At 40.1% G+C, this 19,899-nt stretch overlaps 1 protein-coding gene across 1 annotated transcript in view; it reads left to right on the top strand.

Moving 5' to 3' along the window:
• The window catches only part of FAM188B (family with sequence similarity 188, member B), a gene marked incomplete at its 5' end in the record, with an annotated part of 70,272 nt that extends 60,909 nt beyond the window's left edge, over window positions 1–9,363 (top strand). Inside the window, 2 exons of the mRNA XM_009080599.1 lie at window positions 4,415–4,487; window positions 9,315–9,363. Coding sequence (XP_009078847.1) covers window positions 4,415–4,487; window positions 9,315–9,363 — 122 coding nt within the window. The remainder of the gene's footprint in view (window positions 1–4,414; window positions 4,488–9,314) is intronic.
• Between the last annotated feature and the right edge of the window lie 10,536 nt (window positions 9,364–19,899).

Raw genomic sequence — 19,899 nt, 5'->3', positions numbered from 1 at the left:
TTTTAATGAAAACCCCTGGCATTCTGTTGTAGGATCATATTATATATTATCTCAAAAAAATGCTTAACCTTTACAGGACTGTAGTTGCCAAATGGTTCCCTCATGGTGTGTCCCAGATAAAAGTGACACAGATGATACAGTTCAGCGTGGAACTAGAGACATATTTTTTCTACTGCATTGTGCCATCTAACATATGGTCCAAACCAGGTGTCCTTATCTGTTTTTCCATCACTAATATATCAGGAATGTTTCCAAAATCCAGAGCTAGCAACCATTCTGAGATGCCTGTATGAGAAATTGCTCAGAGCATGTATAAATTTTTCTCTTTACTGTTCAACCTGTCATGGCATATCTGTGTTTCTCCTCAAACCCTAAACGTGCATGGAAAGGTACATATCTCTTTGTTGTGGCTGTAGCCTTTTCCAGGGATGTGTCCTTGTAAATCGTCTGTTATCTGTGAAATTCTGCAAAAGGCAGTAAAATGCAAATATTTTCATCATTCCAGGGAAATGCTATCCTAGTTCTGGCTTTGCAGCAAATCCTTTGCTAGGTCTGGAGAAAACTGAAATTACTTTACATCCAAAAGGTAACACTGGTCATGCATCTAAACCATGTACACACGACTGGATGGAAATATCAGAATTCTAAATATTACTGGTATTTCCCATGTGGAAATGTCAACAAGCAATGATGGTTAGACAGTGCTACCTAGGGATACAGCTTGAGGTCCTGGGTGCTGCCCAGCCACATCTCACTGGTGCCAGTTAGCAAAGCTTTTTTGCTTTTCAATAGCAAGAAGGTGAATTAATTGAAATGAGATTCTTGTTTATAATTAGGGAGATTACAATCAAGGTCACATTTCAGGAAATCTTGAAGAAATTACACTGCACAAGAAAGGCAAAAACTCCAGAAAGAGTAGAATTACCTTTTGGGAGTAACAGCAATTGCCACTTTATATTGAGAATTTGCTCTGTTTCTCATACCTGTAACCATTTGCCAAAATGTAGGCAAGAAATCACAGAATGGTTTGGGTTGGAAGGGATTTTAAAAATCATCTAGTTCCAACCCCCCTGCCATGGGCAAGGACACCTTCCACTAGATAGAAACTTCCTGCTAATATAAAATGCCTGCTACTGAACTGAACATGGTCTCCTAAAGAGATGAAGGTTGGTTGATCATTTCCAAGGAAAAGAAGGAAGGAAGGAAGACAAGTCAGTGTATCTAAATTAATAACATTCTGCATTTTGCTCACCTTTTGTCAGCTGTCTAGGAACTGAGTGGATTAAAGAGTAGAGTGTGTTGCACTCTCCAGAGTGTGTGTTGTACTGCTCCTCCCTTCTAATTTATAGTTAATGCCTACCTGTGTTAACAATACATTGCCTCCTCCTGAAGATACAGGGAATTTTTGTACAATCTATTTTAATAAATCATTCTTACATCTCACTGGTGCATACTTTCAACTCAGTATTCTTTTAAAGGTGTTTTCAAAAAAGAGTGTGTTGCACTCTCCAGAGTGTGTGTTGTACTGCTCCTCCCTTCTAATTTATAGTTAATGCCTACCTGTGTTAACAATACATTGCCTCCTCCTGAAGATACAGGGAATTTTTGTACAATCTATTTTAATAAATCATTCTTACATCTCACTGGTGCATACTTTCAACTCAGTATTCTTTTAAAGGTGTTTTCAAAAAGCAGCTGGATATTTGTTAAGAATAATATAACTGAATTTCTCAGAAGACTCTTCCAGAGTCACAGACACCATCCTGAGCCCCCTTGCAGATTCCACAGAAGGCAGCACAAGCAGTTAAAACACTGCTGGTTCCCAGTTTTTCACTACCTTTAGCTAAGAATATAAGTGGAAATATAAGGATCATATTCATGTCTCTCTTGCTGTTGGTGACTCCATAACTTCAATATTGCTTGCTCCAAATGAATTGTATGAAACACTTTAGCACAGTTTGTTAGTTAATTATCTTCCCTAAATGTTTCTTGCCTATTCCTGTAAGATACACCCTTTAGTTGTACTTCTTTGCTATCCCTCTGTATAAAAAACCTCTATTCAGACCTCTTGTTTGGAAGAACTTAAGTCTAAAAATGACAAAATTCAACAAGTTGTCAATAACTGGGAAAGGCAGTCTAGCCACGTGCCTATCCCACTACCAGTAGCATGGTCAGGACAGTAGTTGTTGCTTCTCACTATGAAAAGACTTAGAACATCAGTATCAGGAATTCCGAGAGGGTTCCAGATACTGTTGGAGACTTCTAACGTGTTGTGTCCAGAGAAGGGCAGTGGAGCTGAGGAAGGGTCTGGAACACAAGTGTGATGAGGACCAGCTGAGGGAGGTGGACGTGTTTAGCCTGAAGAAAAGGAGGCTCAGGGGAGACCTTATTGCTCCCTAAAAGTGCCTGAATGGAGGTTGTAGACTGGTGAGGGTCAGTCTCTTCTCCCAGGTAACAAGTGACAGGACAAGAATAAATAGCCTCAAGTTGCACCAAGGGAGGTTTAGATTGGCTATTGGGAAAAATTTCATCACTGAAAGGGTGGCCAGTCATTGGAACAGGCTGCCCAGGGAAGTGAGGGAGACACCATCCCTGGGAGTGTTCAAAAACCATATAGTTATGGCACTTCAGTACATGGGTTATCGGTGAACGTGGTGGTGGTGCTGGGTTGACAGTGGAACTTGATGATCTTAGAGGTTCCAGCCTTAATGATGCTATGATTCTATATTTTAAACTCTTCAATATTAGGATAAAAGAGGCTCTTTTAAACTTAATAGATTCATATGTACCTCTAAATTCCCAAGAATTTAGGAGAAAACTGCCAGTACTTTATGTACTTTTAAATATTGTCCTTTTCCTACTACTTCAACCCTTAGAGTCATTCAGTTTTCTTCATGTATTCATACCAATCAGATCAACACGCAAGGGAGAATCGGATTCTCTCTCTGACATGAGAAAGCCAGATATATCTGAGACTGGCAGCTGTGGATGTAAGAACAATTCCCTCCCATCCTGTCTACATCAGATTCACTGAAGCAGACCCAAATCCTACACCCTGTCTTGGCATCAGTCATTGCTCAGGACCAATCCATTGGCTCTATGACAGACAGAAAAGAAGAAAGAGAAAAAAAACCCTAGTCTGCTGCTGTTTAAAATATTTTACTCCAAAACAGGAAACAGCTGAGCAGACTGACATCTAAGCTGGGTGCAGGATGTTTTGTCCCTGGGAAGTTCAGCGACTACTTTCACTGTTGACAGATCCTGCGTCTGAGACACTGACCTCTCTGTTTTCCCCGGAACAGTACAGTCACCTTTCCATCCCAAAGGAATGCTCACAGTCTGTTGTAGCTCTCTGCTGTACAACACACCATCTTCTCCCATCTGTGTATTACTTTCTAAGTAATCAAGGGACAATCTTCTTTTCCAAGGTGAAAGAGTCTTAACCCAGTTTGGGCTGTACTCAGGGTTTGCAATTCAAATGTAGCACTACCACTGTCCTTAGTGTTTGAGTAAGGAAAATGACTTCCTTAGTAATTACAACATCAATTGCAAAATAAAAGCCTCGTGACAGCCCTCAAGCATATTCTTTCATTTTCTAATCCACATTTTCCCTTGAAACCTTCTCTGTATTAGTAAACTAAGCTGGGTCAGGGCACGTTGTTTAGTGGTGGATGTGTCAGTGCTGGGTTAGCATTGGACTCAATGATCTGAAAGGTCTTTTCCATCCCTAATGATTCTCTGATTCCATGAGTCTGTACACTGTACTGTGATCATCCTGGCTGTTAAGTAGTCAGCAAAATTCTGGGCAAGTTTCTGTCCCCGAACAGCTAATACTGGGCACAGCCTGGGGATTGTTCCCAACAGCATTTGCAGTCACCCCCTTGCAGTCTTTAGCCTGACAGCACATGAACAGGCAGCAGACTACTACCTAAAGTGGCCTGAGAGCTGACAAAGTAGTGAGTGCCAGACTGTTCACCCTAAGGTCAACTCCAAAACTGATGCTATTTCCAAAGAGCCATATTTATGGTATCTACTGTGGGCATTCCCAAACGTGTCATAGAATCACAGAATGGTTTGGGTTGGAAGGGACCTTAAAGATCATCTAGTTCCGAACCCCTGCCATGGGCATGGATACCTTCCACTAGACCAGTTTGTTCCAAGCCCCATCCAACCTGGCCTTGAACACTTCCAGGGGCATGACATCCATACAGATGGTGTGAATGAGGGCTGGAGATGGTATTCAAGTGCCAGCAGGGCTCATCTTCCAGGGTATTTTAGTCCAAAGTAGACTAGGAGATATATAGTGTGAGTGACAGTCTGTCACTTCCATAGATGGAGTTCCTACAAGCCACTGCAGGATTCTATATGCATAGAAATCACTCCAGCCACAACAATGTCTATTATGTCTCTACAGATACAACACAGATGTGCACTGAAGATAAAGAAAATGATCTTACTCCTCCACTTGAGCACTGTATTAGGACAAAGTAAGTGAAATTACAGTTTTTCATGCAGATATATTCACTTACTGGTACAAACATTATATATAAGGCTGAAACATAGTAAAGAATATTGCAGCAAGTGAGCTTGGAAAGTTAATGCTTAAAAATCCGGAAGAATCTGAATGGGCCAAGCTGTAATAATACGTATTACACATTTAATTGTGTGTTATTTTAGTTAACATCAAACTGGCTAAGATGTTCACTTCTTAGAGGAACTTTCATTATATCACCAAGAATGGACTGAGACAAATTCAGTTTGAGAGCACAACTTGATTTCAATAGATCTAAATTTAGATTCCCAGAATTAATTCCTGTTGCAGAGATATAATAAGAAAAGGAGAAAATTTCTCCCATCTTCATCAGTCTTTTCTGAAAAATGCAATTGCACTGGGGGACCTGGGTATCATTTTGAATGCATGAAGCCCTGTGATCAACAGCCTCAGTTTTCTCCAATTTTTCATGTGTCTGTGAGCAGCACAAAGTTTGTCAAGACCACAAAACACAATGTTCTGTGCAGTCATTCTTGACAGTTCTTAGCTCATATTCTCTCCTTAAATACAAGGCTAGTCCTGTCATGTTAAGATTTTCATGGCCATTTTGAGGTCTATATCATATTAAGTGATGGAATTTTAAGCAATTTATCCAAGTCATAATGCAGCTATTTTCAGTTTAGTGAGACATGAAAGAAGCAAAATGGAGAAATTTAACTAGGTAGAAAAGTCAGATTTATATCAACTCCAGAATGACTTTGGATCTGAATAATTTATCTGAATATCTTTGGAGCAAGAAGAAAAAGCCTCATTGTCAAAGACTGTAGCATTTGTTAAATCAGCAAGCCAGGCAGCTTCAGATTTCTCTTGCAATTTCCCTTCTCTCCTTGCCACAATTTATTCTGTTAAAAAAACACCAAAAAAAAATACAAATAAGGACAATGGTTGCCAAACAGGTTCAGACCTGCCACTCTGAAGTTACAGAAACATGGAAGAGACATCCTGTAATGTGACAGCAATGACACCAGTCCCTGCACATACAGATCTTATTGATTCCTCTGTTCCAGTCATGCATGAGCATCACTACAAACTGAAATAAATAATATATAACCTCAGAACCCTCCACAGGGCGAATAATGCATGAAACTACTTAAAGTTGTTCTTAGAATGTCTTCCATTCCTGGCATTGTATCAAAGTTATAGTGTTTGTAGTGCTGCTGTTTGTTTATTTTAAGTTCCCTGCTTTAATCTACTGGAGAAGTAAATTACCAGCAAATTCTAGTGTCAATTTATTTTGTTTGTACCATTCTCAGGACTGTCTGATTTTTTACCCTGATCAGCTTGGCTCCTTGTTTTCAGTGTTTTCCATTTGCTTTGAGTGTATTTATTCAAGCATGGCCTTGCTGGAAAAGGGTTTTCATGTTGGATTGGTCCTTTTTGTTCTAAGAAAAGTAAAAACAAACCAAACTAAGCAATATTTTAATGAACTGGGAGATTTTAAAAATGAGTATTTTCTATCATACAACTGTGGAAAACACTCCAAAACTAATTTTTAGTAAAGCAAGCAAGGAAAGAGCTGTTTCTTATTTTGATGAAGCATTCATGATGAAGCTCCTTATCAAACCTTTCTCATCAGAAAATGCAGGGTAATTTCTCAGGCATAGTGGAGAATTTCACAGTCTGAACAATCAGAACTGAGAAGATTAACTATTGTTAATTGTTTTTATTGTTAATTGGGGTTTTCCTTTCATTCATATGTCTCAGTTCTGTTTTAATCCATGACAAGCCCATTGTTTATCCCAATACCTGAGCACCACCATCCTGTAACACATTGAGTTCTGTGCCTAACATCTGTCTGCTGTTTGTTCTCCTATCCTCTCCCAAAGGAAAAACTGCATATGTAATAGACTGTTTCTGTATTTAGGTTTTTATTATTCTTATCAGAACAGAAGAGTTGTTTTGCTTCTGCAGGAGGAGGAGGCTCATGTTTTCAGTCCCTATCCTATAAAATGTCAGAAGAGAGTTTTGAGTTTAAAGCAGGTAACACTTCAGATGTCTGGAATGACTAGGCACCAACAGGTATCACTTTAACCTGCAGGGTCCCAATGAAAGGGTCAGTACAAGTACTTTTATTGTGCCTCTCAGCCCGAGACATCTGTAGAAGCAGTCGGATTCTGACCGAGGGATGTCTGGAATGTGCATCCCTGGGTTGTTTGGGAGATGCCGTGCAGACATCTTATCCCATTCTTCCCTGAAGAATACTCTTATATCACAGTCCTGATCCTCAACATATCTCTGCATTGGCGGAAATAACATCTATTAGCTCTGCCTGAGGGGAATAAAACTTTGGTCTGATATTATAATCTGAATTCAGCAGTATATTTTGTTAACCCTGCAGCATCAGTCTGTGGTAGTGGAGCTGTGTGATACATTAGTTCTACTGTTTGGCTTTGAAGTCAGACATCCAGTGGGAATTTAGTGGATAAGAGAAGAAGAGACTATGAGCATTTCACCCTGAATTATTGATGTGCTCTAAAACAATACCAAATTATTAGTACAGGAGATACTCTCTGAATGTTATTCCAGACTGAGCATTGTTCAGGGCCTGAACCAGTTCCTCTTCAGTTCCCGTTGACTCCATGACCCTTGGGTGAGGTTGTAGTTGAACCAGATGGGTCAAATGTAGTTTTCACGTTGCATCTGATAAATGATAATTGAATCTGCAGCTAGAATCTGCCTTGCACTGGGATTACATTGTGGCAGGATAGTTTGGAGAAGTGATCACCCTGCATTGTCCAGACAGTTTGATGTCTGTCTGTAAAGTAAAGAGCACTCAGCACCTGTGAGTGAGAATCCTCACTATTTGACATCTTTTCTTGTGCATGTGCAATAGACGAAAAAAGTTTTGAATCTCTCTCATAGGAGCAAACAGCCACAGGCTGATTTTCAGTCTAAAAATGGTTTGAAAATAAACACAGGAGATAAGGCTTGTTCTGAAAGGTACCTCCAGCCCTGCTTCAAAAAATCATTTTCTATGTAAGCTCTTTCTGGAAAGCCTGGTTTAAGAAGGCCAGTTCCTCACTGCATAGTGATTAACAATATCTTAACCCCTGGCAGCAAAAATCGTGTCAGCACATGTGAGTATTTCCACAGAGTACAGTGTGGTCCAGAGCAGATTTCACTGGGTGTCTTTTCGCCTCTGTGGGGTCTCTTCCACAGAGTACAGTGTGGTCCAGAGCGGATTTCACTGGGTGTCTTTTTGCCTCTGTGGGGTCTTTGTGGATCCCTCTCAAAGCTTTAACTGCTCTGGTGATACAGAAGGATTCACCTTGAAAAGATTGTACACAAAGATTAGGGTTGATTTGGTGGCATTAGCTGAAAAATCCAATAGGAACAGAAGGTGGCAGTTGTATTTTCAACTTGCATTCGGTTGTTTTGGGGTGATACTCTGAACCTCTGGCAGGGACAGCTCTCACCACTGGCAAATGCCAGACTCTGCTGAATATCCCCAGCTGGAACATATTCTGCTTTCATCTTAAGATATGAGGCATCTCTGCTGTGTATTCCTGCTTAGCCGTAGGATGGGGATAGTGCAATTTTTTATTTTTAATATTCTGAACAAAGGGAAAAACAGAAGGAAAAAAATTCACAACAGCCCTCAGATGGTCACTTCCTTTGAGTCTTTGCACTGAATACTGTATTAATTCAGCTTTTGATTTTGTTTTCCACTTAATTGACTTGCTCAGTGAAAGGACTGATCTGCCATACCCTTGCTGACACATCCTTTCCTCAGTGACAGAAAGAATGTGGCACTCTGGCAACTCACCATTGCCTGCACTGCCTCATCAATGTCTTACTGCTGTGCACGTGCACTCTTGAGACAGATTTTCAAAACAGATATAAATGCTCAACACTGGGAATGCAATAGTTTAGTTCCCAGAACATGTGGGCCTTGCAAATAAGAAATGCCACAGACAAGGGTAAATTCATGCTATGAGGGGCTCTAACTGTACAGTCAGTTGACTCACTTCAGCCCAGTGAGGTGACTGGAGAGCATCATCCTGCTTTCATCATGTCTTAGTTCAGAACTTTGTCTTTAGCTGTGATTTGAAGACACATTTTGCGATAAATTCAGGATTGATACCTTTAATGCTTTCAGTCACATTCCTGGAGTGGGGAGCTCTGCTGTGGCAGCCAATGCAGAGCTAGGAATTAAAACCATAGGAGTTTTTTGTGTACATGTGTACATTCATCTAGAAACATAGTTCTCAGTGTACATCTTCATTGTTATTCTGAAGAAGGAATGAGGGCAGAGAAAGGCAAAACCTCTACATAGGAAAAGCAAAACATCGACATTAAAGTGAGACATTGGAGGTTCCAAGGTCAGGAGCAAAGAGAGCTGCTAAATGAAATGATCCACAGTCCCAGAGTTCCTAATCAGAGGCCTGCCTGAACAGGAGGATGCAAATTGCCCATTACCAGCTGAGACAGAGCATTCTGGTTATACAGGATTAATTGCTATACCCATCTTGGGCATTCCCTCTAGTCCTTGCAATGTGGAGGTCCTTGTTCTGAATCAGCTGCCACTGAGGGCTCTGTCACACAGAAGAGACTGGAGGGTAAGGAGACTTACCTCCAAACTTGGGCACCTGAAATGAGAGGGCACAACTACCTCACTTCAGTTCCTTTCCCTTTCATATGTGGTTATCCCAAACAAGTCCATCCCAACTCTCTAAGGTTCAGTGAGTGCTTGAGGGCTGTGGGTTTGCCTTTCCAATGACCTGATTAACTGATGGATGTTGATGGATGCTTTCATTTCTAGGTGGCAAGGAGCTGTCATCGACTGGAATGGCACAGAACCAATCTTGTGACTGACCTGACCTGCACTTTATTTGTAAAGACAAAGAGGAAATGACTGAATTAGCATATTCCTATTCCCACCAATACAGGAAACTGGACAAGAGTTGTGCAGTTTACGATGAGGAAGAATGACATGGGTTGCAGGGTGGAAGAGTTTCACCTCAATCACCATGTGCTTCAGATATTTTGCTTATAATATAAACAACACTTACGTAAATTCCTTGTCACTGCCTTTAACATACATACAGCTTCTGAGGGCAGACTGAGTTTCCACCACCAAATCAAGGTTACAGATGAAGCAGTGAAGTCGTCAGCATCCCCCTGAGGTCTCTTTCTGGATCCACTCTGTATCCTGCAATTGTTTTGAAGCATCTGATGAAAGATGCTAAACCCAGATTTCTGCCACTGTACCTGCCTTCACTGTACTGCCTTGTTCTTCATCAACAAAACTCCAGTGCAAGTATAAAATGTCATCCAGGAAATATATCTTCACTTCATTATCTGATATTAGTAAGCCTCATTTTGCACTAAACAGATTGGTGACCATATGGGTTTTTCAGATAAAGCCTGACCTATACAAAGTTCTTGTTCTGTCATAAATTTGCAGTAAGGATTGTGATTTTGTGTTGCCAAAATAATAACACTAGTATTTTCCTAATACTGAGTGCAATTGGTATGTAACAGTGCCTCATGCTGATAAAGCTCATTTTTCTTTCTGGGTAAGAGGCAGCTGTATCAGTATCTCTACATTTATGCTGTTACTTACCCACAAGGATTTACACTCATATGGCAGATTAGATCTGTGTTTTGCTTCTTCATAATTGCAAGAAAACTGAAGACTTGTTAGGTTTGAAATTTAAATGGTGCCTATCTGTGATAGACACCAGTTTTCATGCTTAGATAAAGTGCATGTACTGGAATAATGTACCATGGAGATGTAGCATGAGGTGCTGAAGCAGCAGTTTGTATTCTGAAATTCATTCTGTAAGTGACATGTTTTTGCAACTTTACCAAAATTGGAGCAAATTACTGTACTGAATATTGGAAAAAAAAATGCCTTGGAAAAAAGGCATTACCAAAATTGGAGCAAATTACTGTACCGAATATTGGGGAAAAAAATGCCTTGGAAAAGAAGGCAGATGATAGATGGTGTTTCTAGAATTATTCCTCTCTCAAGAGTGAATAATCCATGAGAGTTTAATAAAGAACTTTTACTTTGTGATGTTTATCACAGCACAGAATTATTCCTCTCTCAAGAGTGAATATTCCATGAGAGTTTAATAAGGAACTTTTACTTTCTGATGTTTATCACAGCAGCTGCTTCCTAGTCAGTATGCAAACTCTGGGTCCTGATGAACTAGTGCAAAATCAATTTCCAACAAAAAGTCATAATTAAATCTCCATCAAATTCAATTTCCAACAAAAATTCAATGTCCTACAGCATATAATGTGGAAAAAACAAACTGACTATGCAAATACAGATCTCAAGGAATTAGCACTTGAGCTAGATTTGAAAACCAACATGAATATAAGCCATAACAGAGTACCAGAAGTATTTAGAGAGTCTTAGGATGAAATCTGTCTCCCCCTATGCTTTTCAGTCACGTCAGACTGTCTATATCATAGAATCATGGAATGGTTTAGGTTGGAAGGGACCTTAAATATCACCTAGTTCCAAACCCCTGCCATGAGCAGGGACACCTACCACTAGACCAGATTGCTTCAAGCCCCATCCAGCCTGGCCTTGAACACTTCCAAGGATGGGTCAGCCACATCTTCTCAGGGCAACCTGTGCCAGTGCCTCAGCACCCTCACAGGGAAGAATTTATTCCTATTGTCTAATCTAAACCTACTCTCTTTCAGTTTACAGCCATTATATGCAGTAAAGCATCTCAGAGTTTGTTATTTTAATTTGATTTCATTCAGTGTAATATAATGTGTTTGGTTTAGTGCAAACTGCTTCAAACTTTGTGAGATCCAGATCTCCCATTCAGTCCCTGAGGCACTGGCAGGATCAGATCTGAGCTCATTCCTCACTCTGCTACAGGGACTCTACGTGGCCTTTGGCAAATCCTTTCATCTCTGTGTACATAGGGATACGTATGTACTGTCAGCTATAGGTAGATTCAATAAAACCTTTAAGACAGTTGCCTCAGTGTGAGTTTAAGTGTTTCTGGGAGTTGGACATCTGAAACAGCCAAAGATCCCAGCTCCAAAGGTTTTTTCCCTGTTGAAATTTCTTTGTCCTATAGTACACACTTTTTTTTCATGAAACAAATATAGTTGGATTTTCCCACCTACTTCACAGGGCATCTATAATGTAAAATAAGGATTTATTTTTTTTCAGAATTAATTTGAGCAGAAAATCCTGTAGAGATGGCAAATGGTGGAAGATTCTTGGAACTAAAAAATTCCCTTCTGGATTTTCCAGTCTAGTAAACCTACACCATTTATTTTAAAGCACTGCTTTAAAGTTTGTCAGTTTGGAGATAACCTTTCACTCCCTGATAGCAAAGCAGCACAGATAAGTATTCATCTGGGGAAGAGAGGAGCTGCTTTGTGGCAGGCTAGATGTTATCTGACTGAAATATGGATGTCTACAGTGCAGACGTGTTTAGAGAATCTGTTCTCCTCTGTTCAAAGGAGAGGAGATAACAGGGAGTGGTTTGGCTTTAGGATGAGAAAGTGTAGTTGGTGAGTCTATAGGGAGCCTAAGAGAATTGCCTCCAATGAGTTTCACTCATGAAGACATACAGGGTATAAAAAAGAGGATAAATGAGTGAATAGGGCTTGGAAATAGATTGTGTTCTATGGTTTATCTTGGACGGTAAATGAAGATGAGGAGAGACCCTGAACTGTGACCTTCATTCTAAAATAGGCTGAAAAGAACTTTGAGGCTCTTTCATCACTGGTTATGGAGAATATTTTTGTTAAAACTTCATTTCTGTGACAACAGAAGAATCTCTGAGACAGATCTTTCTTGCCTGCTATGTCGTCATGTCCACATATATTTGTTCTGCCAAGTCCACTGTCCGTCTGACATCTGTTTAAGAACTAACTCCAGATTCACCTATCCCCTTGCTCACAAGGGCAGAAATAAAGCACCTGCACTGCTTCACCAAACCACCACCTGTATAGGCTAATTCCACCGAGGTAGAGTACTGAGAATCTCAGCATTTCTAAGCTCCTTCCACCATCCTTGCTCCTAGAACCTAAAAAGTGTCTTCCTTCACCAGGGTTCAGTGTCAATGTTCTTAGCAGACAAGAGAGATGATCTTGAGATTTTCCAGGACATTCTTCCATACAGAAGAAATCTACAACCAGAGCATTAATTTAGATCGAGTTCTTGTTAAAAAATATTGCCAGACCATTAACTTGTTCACTGTCTGCATCAAGAAGACTTGCAGATTTTTATTCAGTGTAAAGCACCAGAAGATATTTCCCTGAAGACTTTACAGAGCTTTTTGAGTCAAGCAGACAAGGCAATGCAAAATGTTGTATGGCAATGCAAAAACCTTTGCACAGACCCATGTAGAATCATATCCTGTTCCAGCAGCCTGCATCTAGTTTTTTCAAATTATATTTTCCTCTTCATTGTTTCTCTTCTTTTTTTTTTACATTGCCCAAATAGCATGACTTCCTGAAATGAACAAAACAGTGAACATTTGATAATTGAGTATTAAAAGACATCGGTGACATTGGCACTTGGTCTGCATGATGTCTTCATTTCATTCTCTCTTTTCTGTGGCATAAAAAATTACACCCTGTGCTGAAAAGGGTCCCCCTAACTAACAGCACACATGGCATATTGTGTGTGGAGATGAATATGTAAACAGAGCTACTCTTTTGGCAAGGTGTTGTATATACTTCTGCTGTACAAAATGTATATTTAACTTTGTCTTGTACAAAATGTCCTGTACAAATAAAACATTTAAAACAATGGTCAGAGTAAATACCCAGATTTCCTCCTCATTTTTTAATAATCAATTTGCTAGTGGAAATTAATCTGGGAGATTTAATTACAAATGTTTCATGGGCCTCATCAAGTCAGTGGAGTAATAACAAGAAGCTGGACATTGTCTTGTTGCCTAGAGAGGCTGTGCCTGCCCCATCCCTGGACATGTTCTAGGCCAGGCTGGATGGGGCTTGGAGCAACCTGCTCTAGTGGAAGGGGACCCCGCCTGCGGCAAGGGATTGGGACTGGGTGATCTTTAAGGTCCCTTCCAACTCAAACCATTTTATGATCCTATACTTCTATGACTGTCTTTGAGAGGAGCCACAGCTCAGTCAGAGTGGGATAAAGCAGCCCACACTGACCTTGGGGGTGTTACACCCAGGCAGCTACAGAGGCTTAAACCAACGAGCCGGAGCTAATTTAAAGCCTGAGGTATTATCTGGCTCCATGTTCACACATCCACCATGTTTGAAACCTACACAAGCAGTACCAAAATTGCAAGGATCTCATTACTCGTCATTCAGTCTGATAGGAGTCACATCATCCTGATCAAAGTCTGAGCAGAGGTAGTCAGAATGCAGAGTTTTTTTGGGAATCTGGGCAGGATGAGTGTGTGTACACACTGAGTGGGTTTATTACCCATCTGCAGGTTACTCTACAGCAGAAAAGATGTTTTATAATTATAGCAGGAAACAGCTGTGAGAAAATACAAACCCCATTGTTGTGCATAAAATTCACACTTCATTTGATGAACCGGCTGGTGTTTGTTTTTTACATACCTGCCCTCATACTAGTCAAATCTGGGAAAACTTTGAGATGTGATGACTGATAAAATGAATGAATCTCTGCTGTCTCTATGTGTTTTGTTCTCAGGTAGACCAAAACTGACAACTTGAGTCTGTTGGTTTCAAGTTTTCACTTTTCTGAGGCAGATTTCTTTTTGTTTATGTTTGCAATGTATCTAATGGGCTGATTTGAAATGCTAGGAAATGGTCACTTCAGAAATCAGAGGAAAGCTGAAGAGCTTGAAAGAATGACCCCACCATAAGCCAAGTTTTTTCAGCAGTGATAAGTGGTTTAGGGGCTCTAAAGATTCAATTGCTGAAAGTGAAGTACTTGAAGAAGGCACAATTTTCTGGTAGTGGTTGGGAGGTCTGATAAACCACAAGGACCTCAAACCACTGGTTGGTTCTGAAAATGCCAGCAGCAATTTTTTTAGGGAGTGAAAGTTCTTCAGAGTGCTTACATGATTTGGGGTATGATTTCAAAACATGATGTGATAAAAAAATGGATTAACATTATTTTGGTATCTCTGTTTCATTTTCCTGTCTGAGGGTAACTTTACTATGGAGGAAACTGTCCTGAATTATTTCATGTTGACTTTTCCTTGTATATGACAGTCATTCTTGAGTAGGTGATAAACAGTTGACCCTCACCAAAGTTTGTCTTGTAATAATTTGTCTCTTCAGGTCACATTCACGAAAATATAAAGCTTAAGAATCAAGCAAAAAAGCCCTAATGGTGGATGTGCTTTATTTGATTTGATTTGATTTGATTTTACTTGATTTTATTTTATATTAAAAAGATCACGTAGGAAACAGAGATTTCTTTATGGTAAGAAAATGGTTGCTTGTGTACCTCTGTATAATCTAGGGCCCTGTCTGCTGCATAACCTAAGGAAAACTCACCCCATTAAGGATGCTTTGTATATACTAGCACTGTACAATTATTTGTTTTCATTGGCTAAAAGATAACAAATCCAACATTAGTTCTGAAACAAGGAAGCAGTTTCTTCTTAGCAGCTTTGTTTATAAAACTGGAGAGGGAAAAAGGGCATTTTCAATCTGATATTTTATTTGTCATTTCAACTAGGGTGTGGAGGGATTGTTGGTACAGTGGAAAGCAACCTGGTTTTGTAACAGTAGTTGACTATATCAACATGGATACAAGCACCAATTTTATAAAGAAACAGTGACTTTTTTCTAAGATGAATATTAATCAGGAGGTCAAGATTTCAAGTTTTACCTGCTGTGGGTTTTTTATTTGTTGAACTTTTGCTTGAAGGAATTATACATAACTGCAACCGCTGACACTTCATGGAAGTTGAGCCTAAAGGCACAACTCTTAACAATTCATAAGAGTGATAGCATTGAGTCTTTTGCCAGACCCTCGAACTAGAGCTCTTCCTTTGATCTCCAACTCTTGGCATCAAGGTGAGTTTCAGGTAGTGTGTGGTTTCCATGGCACTGTACACATCACCTGCTATTCACAGATGCTTTACATAGCACATCCTTGCTCCACACAGGTAAAATGTCTTACAGCAGTTCATGGATCTGGGTACTTCGATTTTCAAGGCCCACTTGAGAAACCTAAGATAATTTATGAAAAAATAAAGTATAATGAATTGGCTATGGACAGCTTGAGATGAGGGGGACCTGTGCAGAGACTAGATCGAGATACTCAGACGTAGTAAAGGTGGAAGATGCAGTGTAATGTTGACATGGCTCTGAAGGTGAACTTCCAGCTGATCTGGAGCTAGTCCAGAGAAGGTCCATGAAAGTGATCAGAGGAATAGAACACCTCTCCTATGAGGAAAGGCTGAAAGAGTTGGGATTTTTCAGCCTGGAGAAGAAAAACCTCTGGGGTAACCCTATTGTGGCCGTCCAGTACCTAAAGGACCTACAATATTGCTGTAGAGACAAGAGCATAGAGCAATAGGACAAGGAAGGAATGGCTTGAAACTGCCAGGGGGCAGGGTTAGATTGGATATTAGGATGAAATTCTTCCCTGTGAGGGTGATGAGGCACTTGAACAGATTGCCCAGAGAAGCTGTGGACAGCCCATCCCTGGAAGTGTTCAAGGCCAGGAGCAACCTTGTCTACTGGAAGGTGTCCCAGCCTGTGGCAGGGTAGTTGGAAGTAGATTCTATGAACTTATAAACCTTCATCCTTCTATGGAGACTAATTGTCTGAGACACAAGGCTAATGGACTCAGATCCAACACATTTCATCGTTGCACCTGGTCCATGCATTGAGTACCAAGAGGTGTTTGTAATGCAACCTGCTTGATCTGCTAATGCCTGTAAAGAACTGGAAAGTAGTGAATATCCACAAATTCAAAATAAGATCTTACATGTGTTTGAAAGTGTTCATCCAAACCCAAAATCTTCCAACGCTGTCAATTAGTCTTGGCAAAAGTTCTGCTCAGGTGGTTTCCTGCTGTAGGATGTTTAGGTTCATATGTGAATCTCAGGATCTGTCTAATCTAGTCAGAGGTATCTACAGGATTAATATTGCCATTTAAGCCAGTGACCCAGGAGTATCTTTAAAGCCAGTGGCGAGAAATAGGCACAATATGGGCTTGAGCCACCTGACTGTTATAGGTGGCTATGAAATTAATTGCATTTTTCATTTCCCTGCCTGCTGCTGTCTGGATCTCCACAGATTATACCATTAGGAGTCCAGATGACTGATTCAAATTAATCCCACTGTGTATGAATGATACAGCCAGAAAAGTGGAAAGCTGTGTTTATAGACCCATAAAACTGACAAAACAAGTAAATGAGATGATGGGTTAGAGATTCCTTCTTGCTCCTACACCTCACCTCTGGCTTCCACTTCACAGCTTTTAGCTGTGAGATAGAGAAACATCTCTGTGAAAGAAATCACAGGATTGAGGAGCAGGAATTTGACAGTATTTGGAGAAGGAGCTGCTGATAAAATTAGGTTGCTCACATAGGTGCACAGGAGGTATATCAGAGCTGGGACCTGGAAGGTGTCCTGGACGTGAGATTTTGCAAGCAGAGATTTCTTGTAGAACAGCACTAGGACTGTGTCACAACCTGAAATCCTGATAAAACACCCAAGATAAATGTACCTTGTGTGAGTGTTCTGCTTACTTCCTTATCATCATCTTATCATTTGGCAAAGAGTCCCAAATTAATCTAAGAAATATTCTGGGCATTTGTAAAAAAAATCTGTGCACTGGAATTCAGCAAACATTTATTAATTGACAGAACACTAACAAAGAATGTATAACCAGAAAGAGAATAAAAGTGTCCAGCTCCTCTCTGGAAAATATACAAAGAATTAGAGGTTAAAAGTCATGTTCCCCAAACATACCTTTTGCTGAGATGTACTTGGTTTGGTAAGTGGTGTGCATATGAGCCAAGGTCTCCAGACTTTGAATTCTGGATCATTGCTGCAGGGAGAGTGCAAAAATATCACTTCTGGTTAAGGGAAGGGAGCAGTGCAGGATCTCCACCTGTGCAGGTCTGTGGGGGACAGTTACCCTGAGGATGGATGGGTTTCTGCAAGGTTATTTCCAAAGAGGAGTGGAATTCCAAACTGAAGATCACAGTTACTGAGCAGTCACTTGGTCAGCTCTGTGTATCACATGGTTCACATTGGTGAAGTTTTGGTAGGGATTAAATTCTAAACATTAAAAAGGCATTGTCAGAAGTGGGGGGTGGGAGGTGCAACAGCAAATTCATTTTAGTAACCTAAGTAAAATAGTCACCTTAATCACTGAACATGGAAGAGGCTACAAATCCTTTTACTCTGGAGGTGCAGGACAGCACAAGTCACTGATTTTTGTTACTTTTTCTTCTTTACAATGCAGTTTTAGGCTTACACTTCATTTATTTTATGGACCATTAAACTCAGAAGAAAAACATATTGAGGGTCAAAATTGTGCCAAGTGCAAATTTGGAGATATTCAAGAGTCATCTGGACGTAATCCTATGCAATGTGCACTAGGACAACCCTACTTGAGCAGGGAGGTTGGACCAGATGACCCCACTGTGGTCTCTTCCAACCTTACCCATTCAATATTTAGCTATGTGAAATCAGCTAAATATTGTTTTCAGTGAGCTCCACATTTTTATTTATCTCACATGAAAGATCACTCCCTTGTATGCTATTACATTCTAGCTGAGTAAATCTTCATAGTTTGTGTCTTTATGTCATATTGTCTATGATACATGGCCGTATTCCTGTTTTTAAGTGGTTGTAACAGGTTGTTGATATGATTTCAAATCTGCTGTCATATGTTGTTTACATTTGGTCAATAGAAGTAAAAGGGAAAAATATCACAATAGCAAATTGTGGCTTGTAAATGTCAGTCCCAGACAGTGTGAGAAATGAGCAATGCTCTGCCATGGCGTGTGAAGAAAGTTAGTGTTTTATGAGTGCTTCAATACAGAACAGTTTTATTATGACTGACATCCTTCTCAGGACTGAATTCATATCACACACTATATCCTTCCTGAGTGGCTCTTACTCATTTTATTATGACTGACATCCTTCTCAGGGCTGAATTCATATCACACACCATATCCTTCCTGAGTGGCTCTTGCTCGGGTCAGTCCTGTAAGAAACAATCCATTCTTATTATTAAAGTTATGATTCCAGTTTGCAAACTTGAAAAACACAACACACATTAGGATCTGGTCTGAATTTACTAGTATTAGTTTTCAGTCAGTGGCAGGTGAACAAAGTAAGTGAAACATTTAAAATGAAGCTTTTTTTGGTCATGTTTTTCAGTATGAAATGTAGCTCTGGATACCCAACTGTTGAGTCATCTGAGAGAGAAAACAGGTGTCTAATGGCTGCATTGCATGTGCCTTGAGAAATACAAAGGTGTCTAATGGCTGCATTGCATGTGCTTTGAGAAATACAAAAAATCATAGAATATCCTGAACTGGAAGGGACCCACAAAGATTATCATGTCCATCTCTTGGCCCTGCACAGGACAGCCCCAAAAATCACACTGTGTTTGTATGTGTGAGTAGCAGAGGGCACAGAAAGAGGAACAGAATGATAATGATTATATTTATTTTAATTTGGAGTAAAATAGGTTTTATGCAATATTGCTAAGACACCCACTAACTTAGAACAGGAGGTTAAAATCACAGGGAAACACTGAGATGTGTGAGAGGTTGTACTAGGAGCTATCAGGAAAGGCTGAGAGAATTGAGATTATTCAACCTGGAGAAGAGAAGGCTTTGGAGTGACCTAATTGAAGCCTGAAGGGAGCCTACAAGAAAGATGGACAGAGTCTATTTACATGAACGTGGACTGACAGGACAAGTGGAAATGACTTGAAATTGTCAGAGGGCAGGCTTAGATTAGATGTTGCAAAGAAATTCTTTCCTGTGAGAGTAGTGAGGCACTGGAACAGTTTGCCCTGAAAAGGTGTGGATGCCTCATCCCTAGAATTGTAAAAGGTCAGGCCCTGGAAGTGTTCAAGGCCAGATTGGACAAGAGATCAATCTGGTCTAGTGGAAGGTGTCCCTGCCCAGCACAGGGGGCTGGAACTAGGTGATCTGTAAGGTCCCTTGCAGCCCAAGCCATGATACTATTCTGTTAGAGCTTCCTCTAATAGCACCAGCCTGGTTTTAAATTCTTCTAATATCTTGTGATCTCGATATATACATTGCTCCTCTGCTTCCTCCTTTCAAGTTTTCTCAGCTGCTAATAGCATGGAAAGACACTCTGTAACTTACAGTATCAAAACAGCATTAATTTTTACTCTCTCACTTTACATATTTTATGTTTAATGTATAACTGAATTTTGAATCTTCTTTATTTTG

This window comes from Acanthisitta chloris, unplaced genomic scaffold (genome assembly GCF_000695815.1).
Source record: "Acanthisitta chloris isolate BGI_N310 unplaced genomic scaffold, ASM69581v1 scaffold3818, whole genome shotgun sequence".
NCBI classification, from domain to species: domain Eukaryota; kingdom Metazoa; phylum Chordata; class Aves; order Passeriformes; family Acanthisittidae; genus Acanthisitta; species Acanthisitta chloris.
This window is presented reverse-complemented; position numbering and strand designations above follow the sequence as displayed.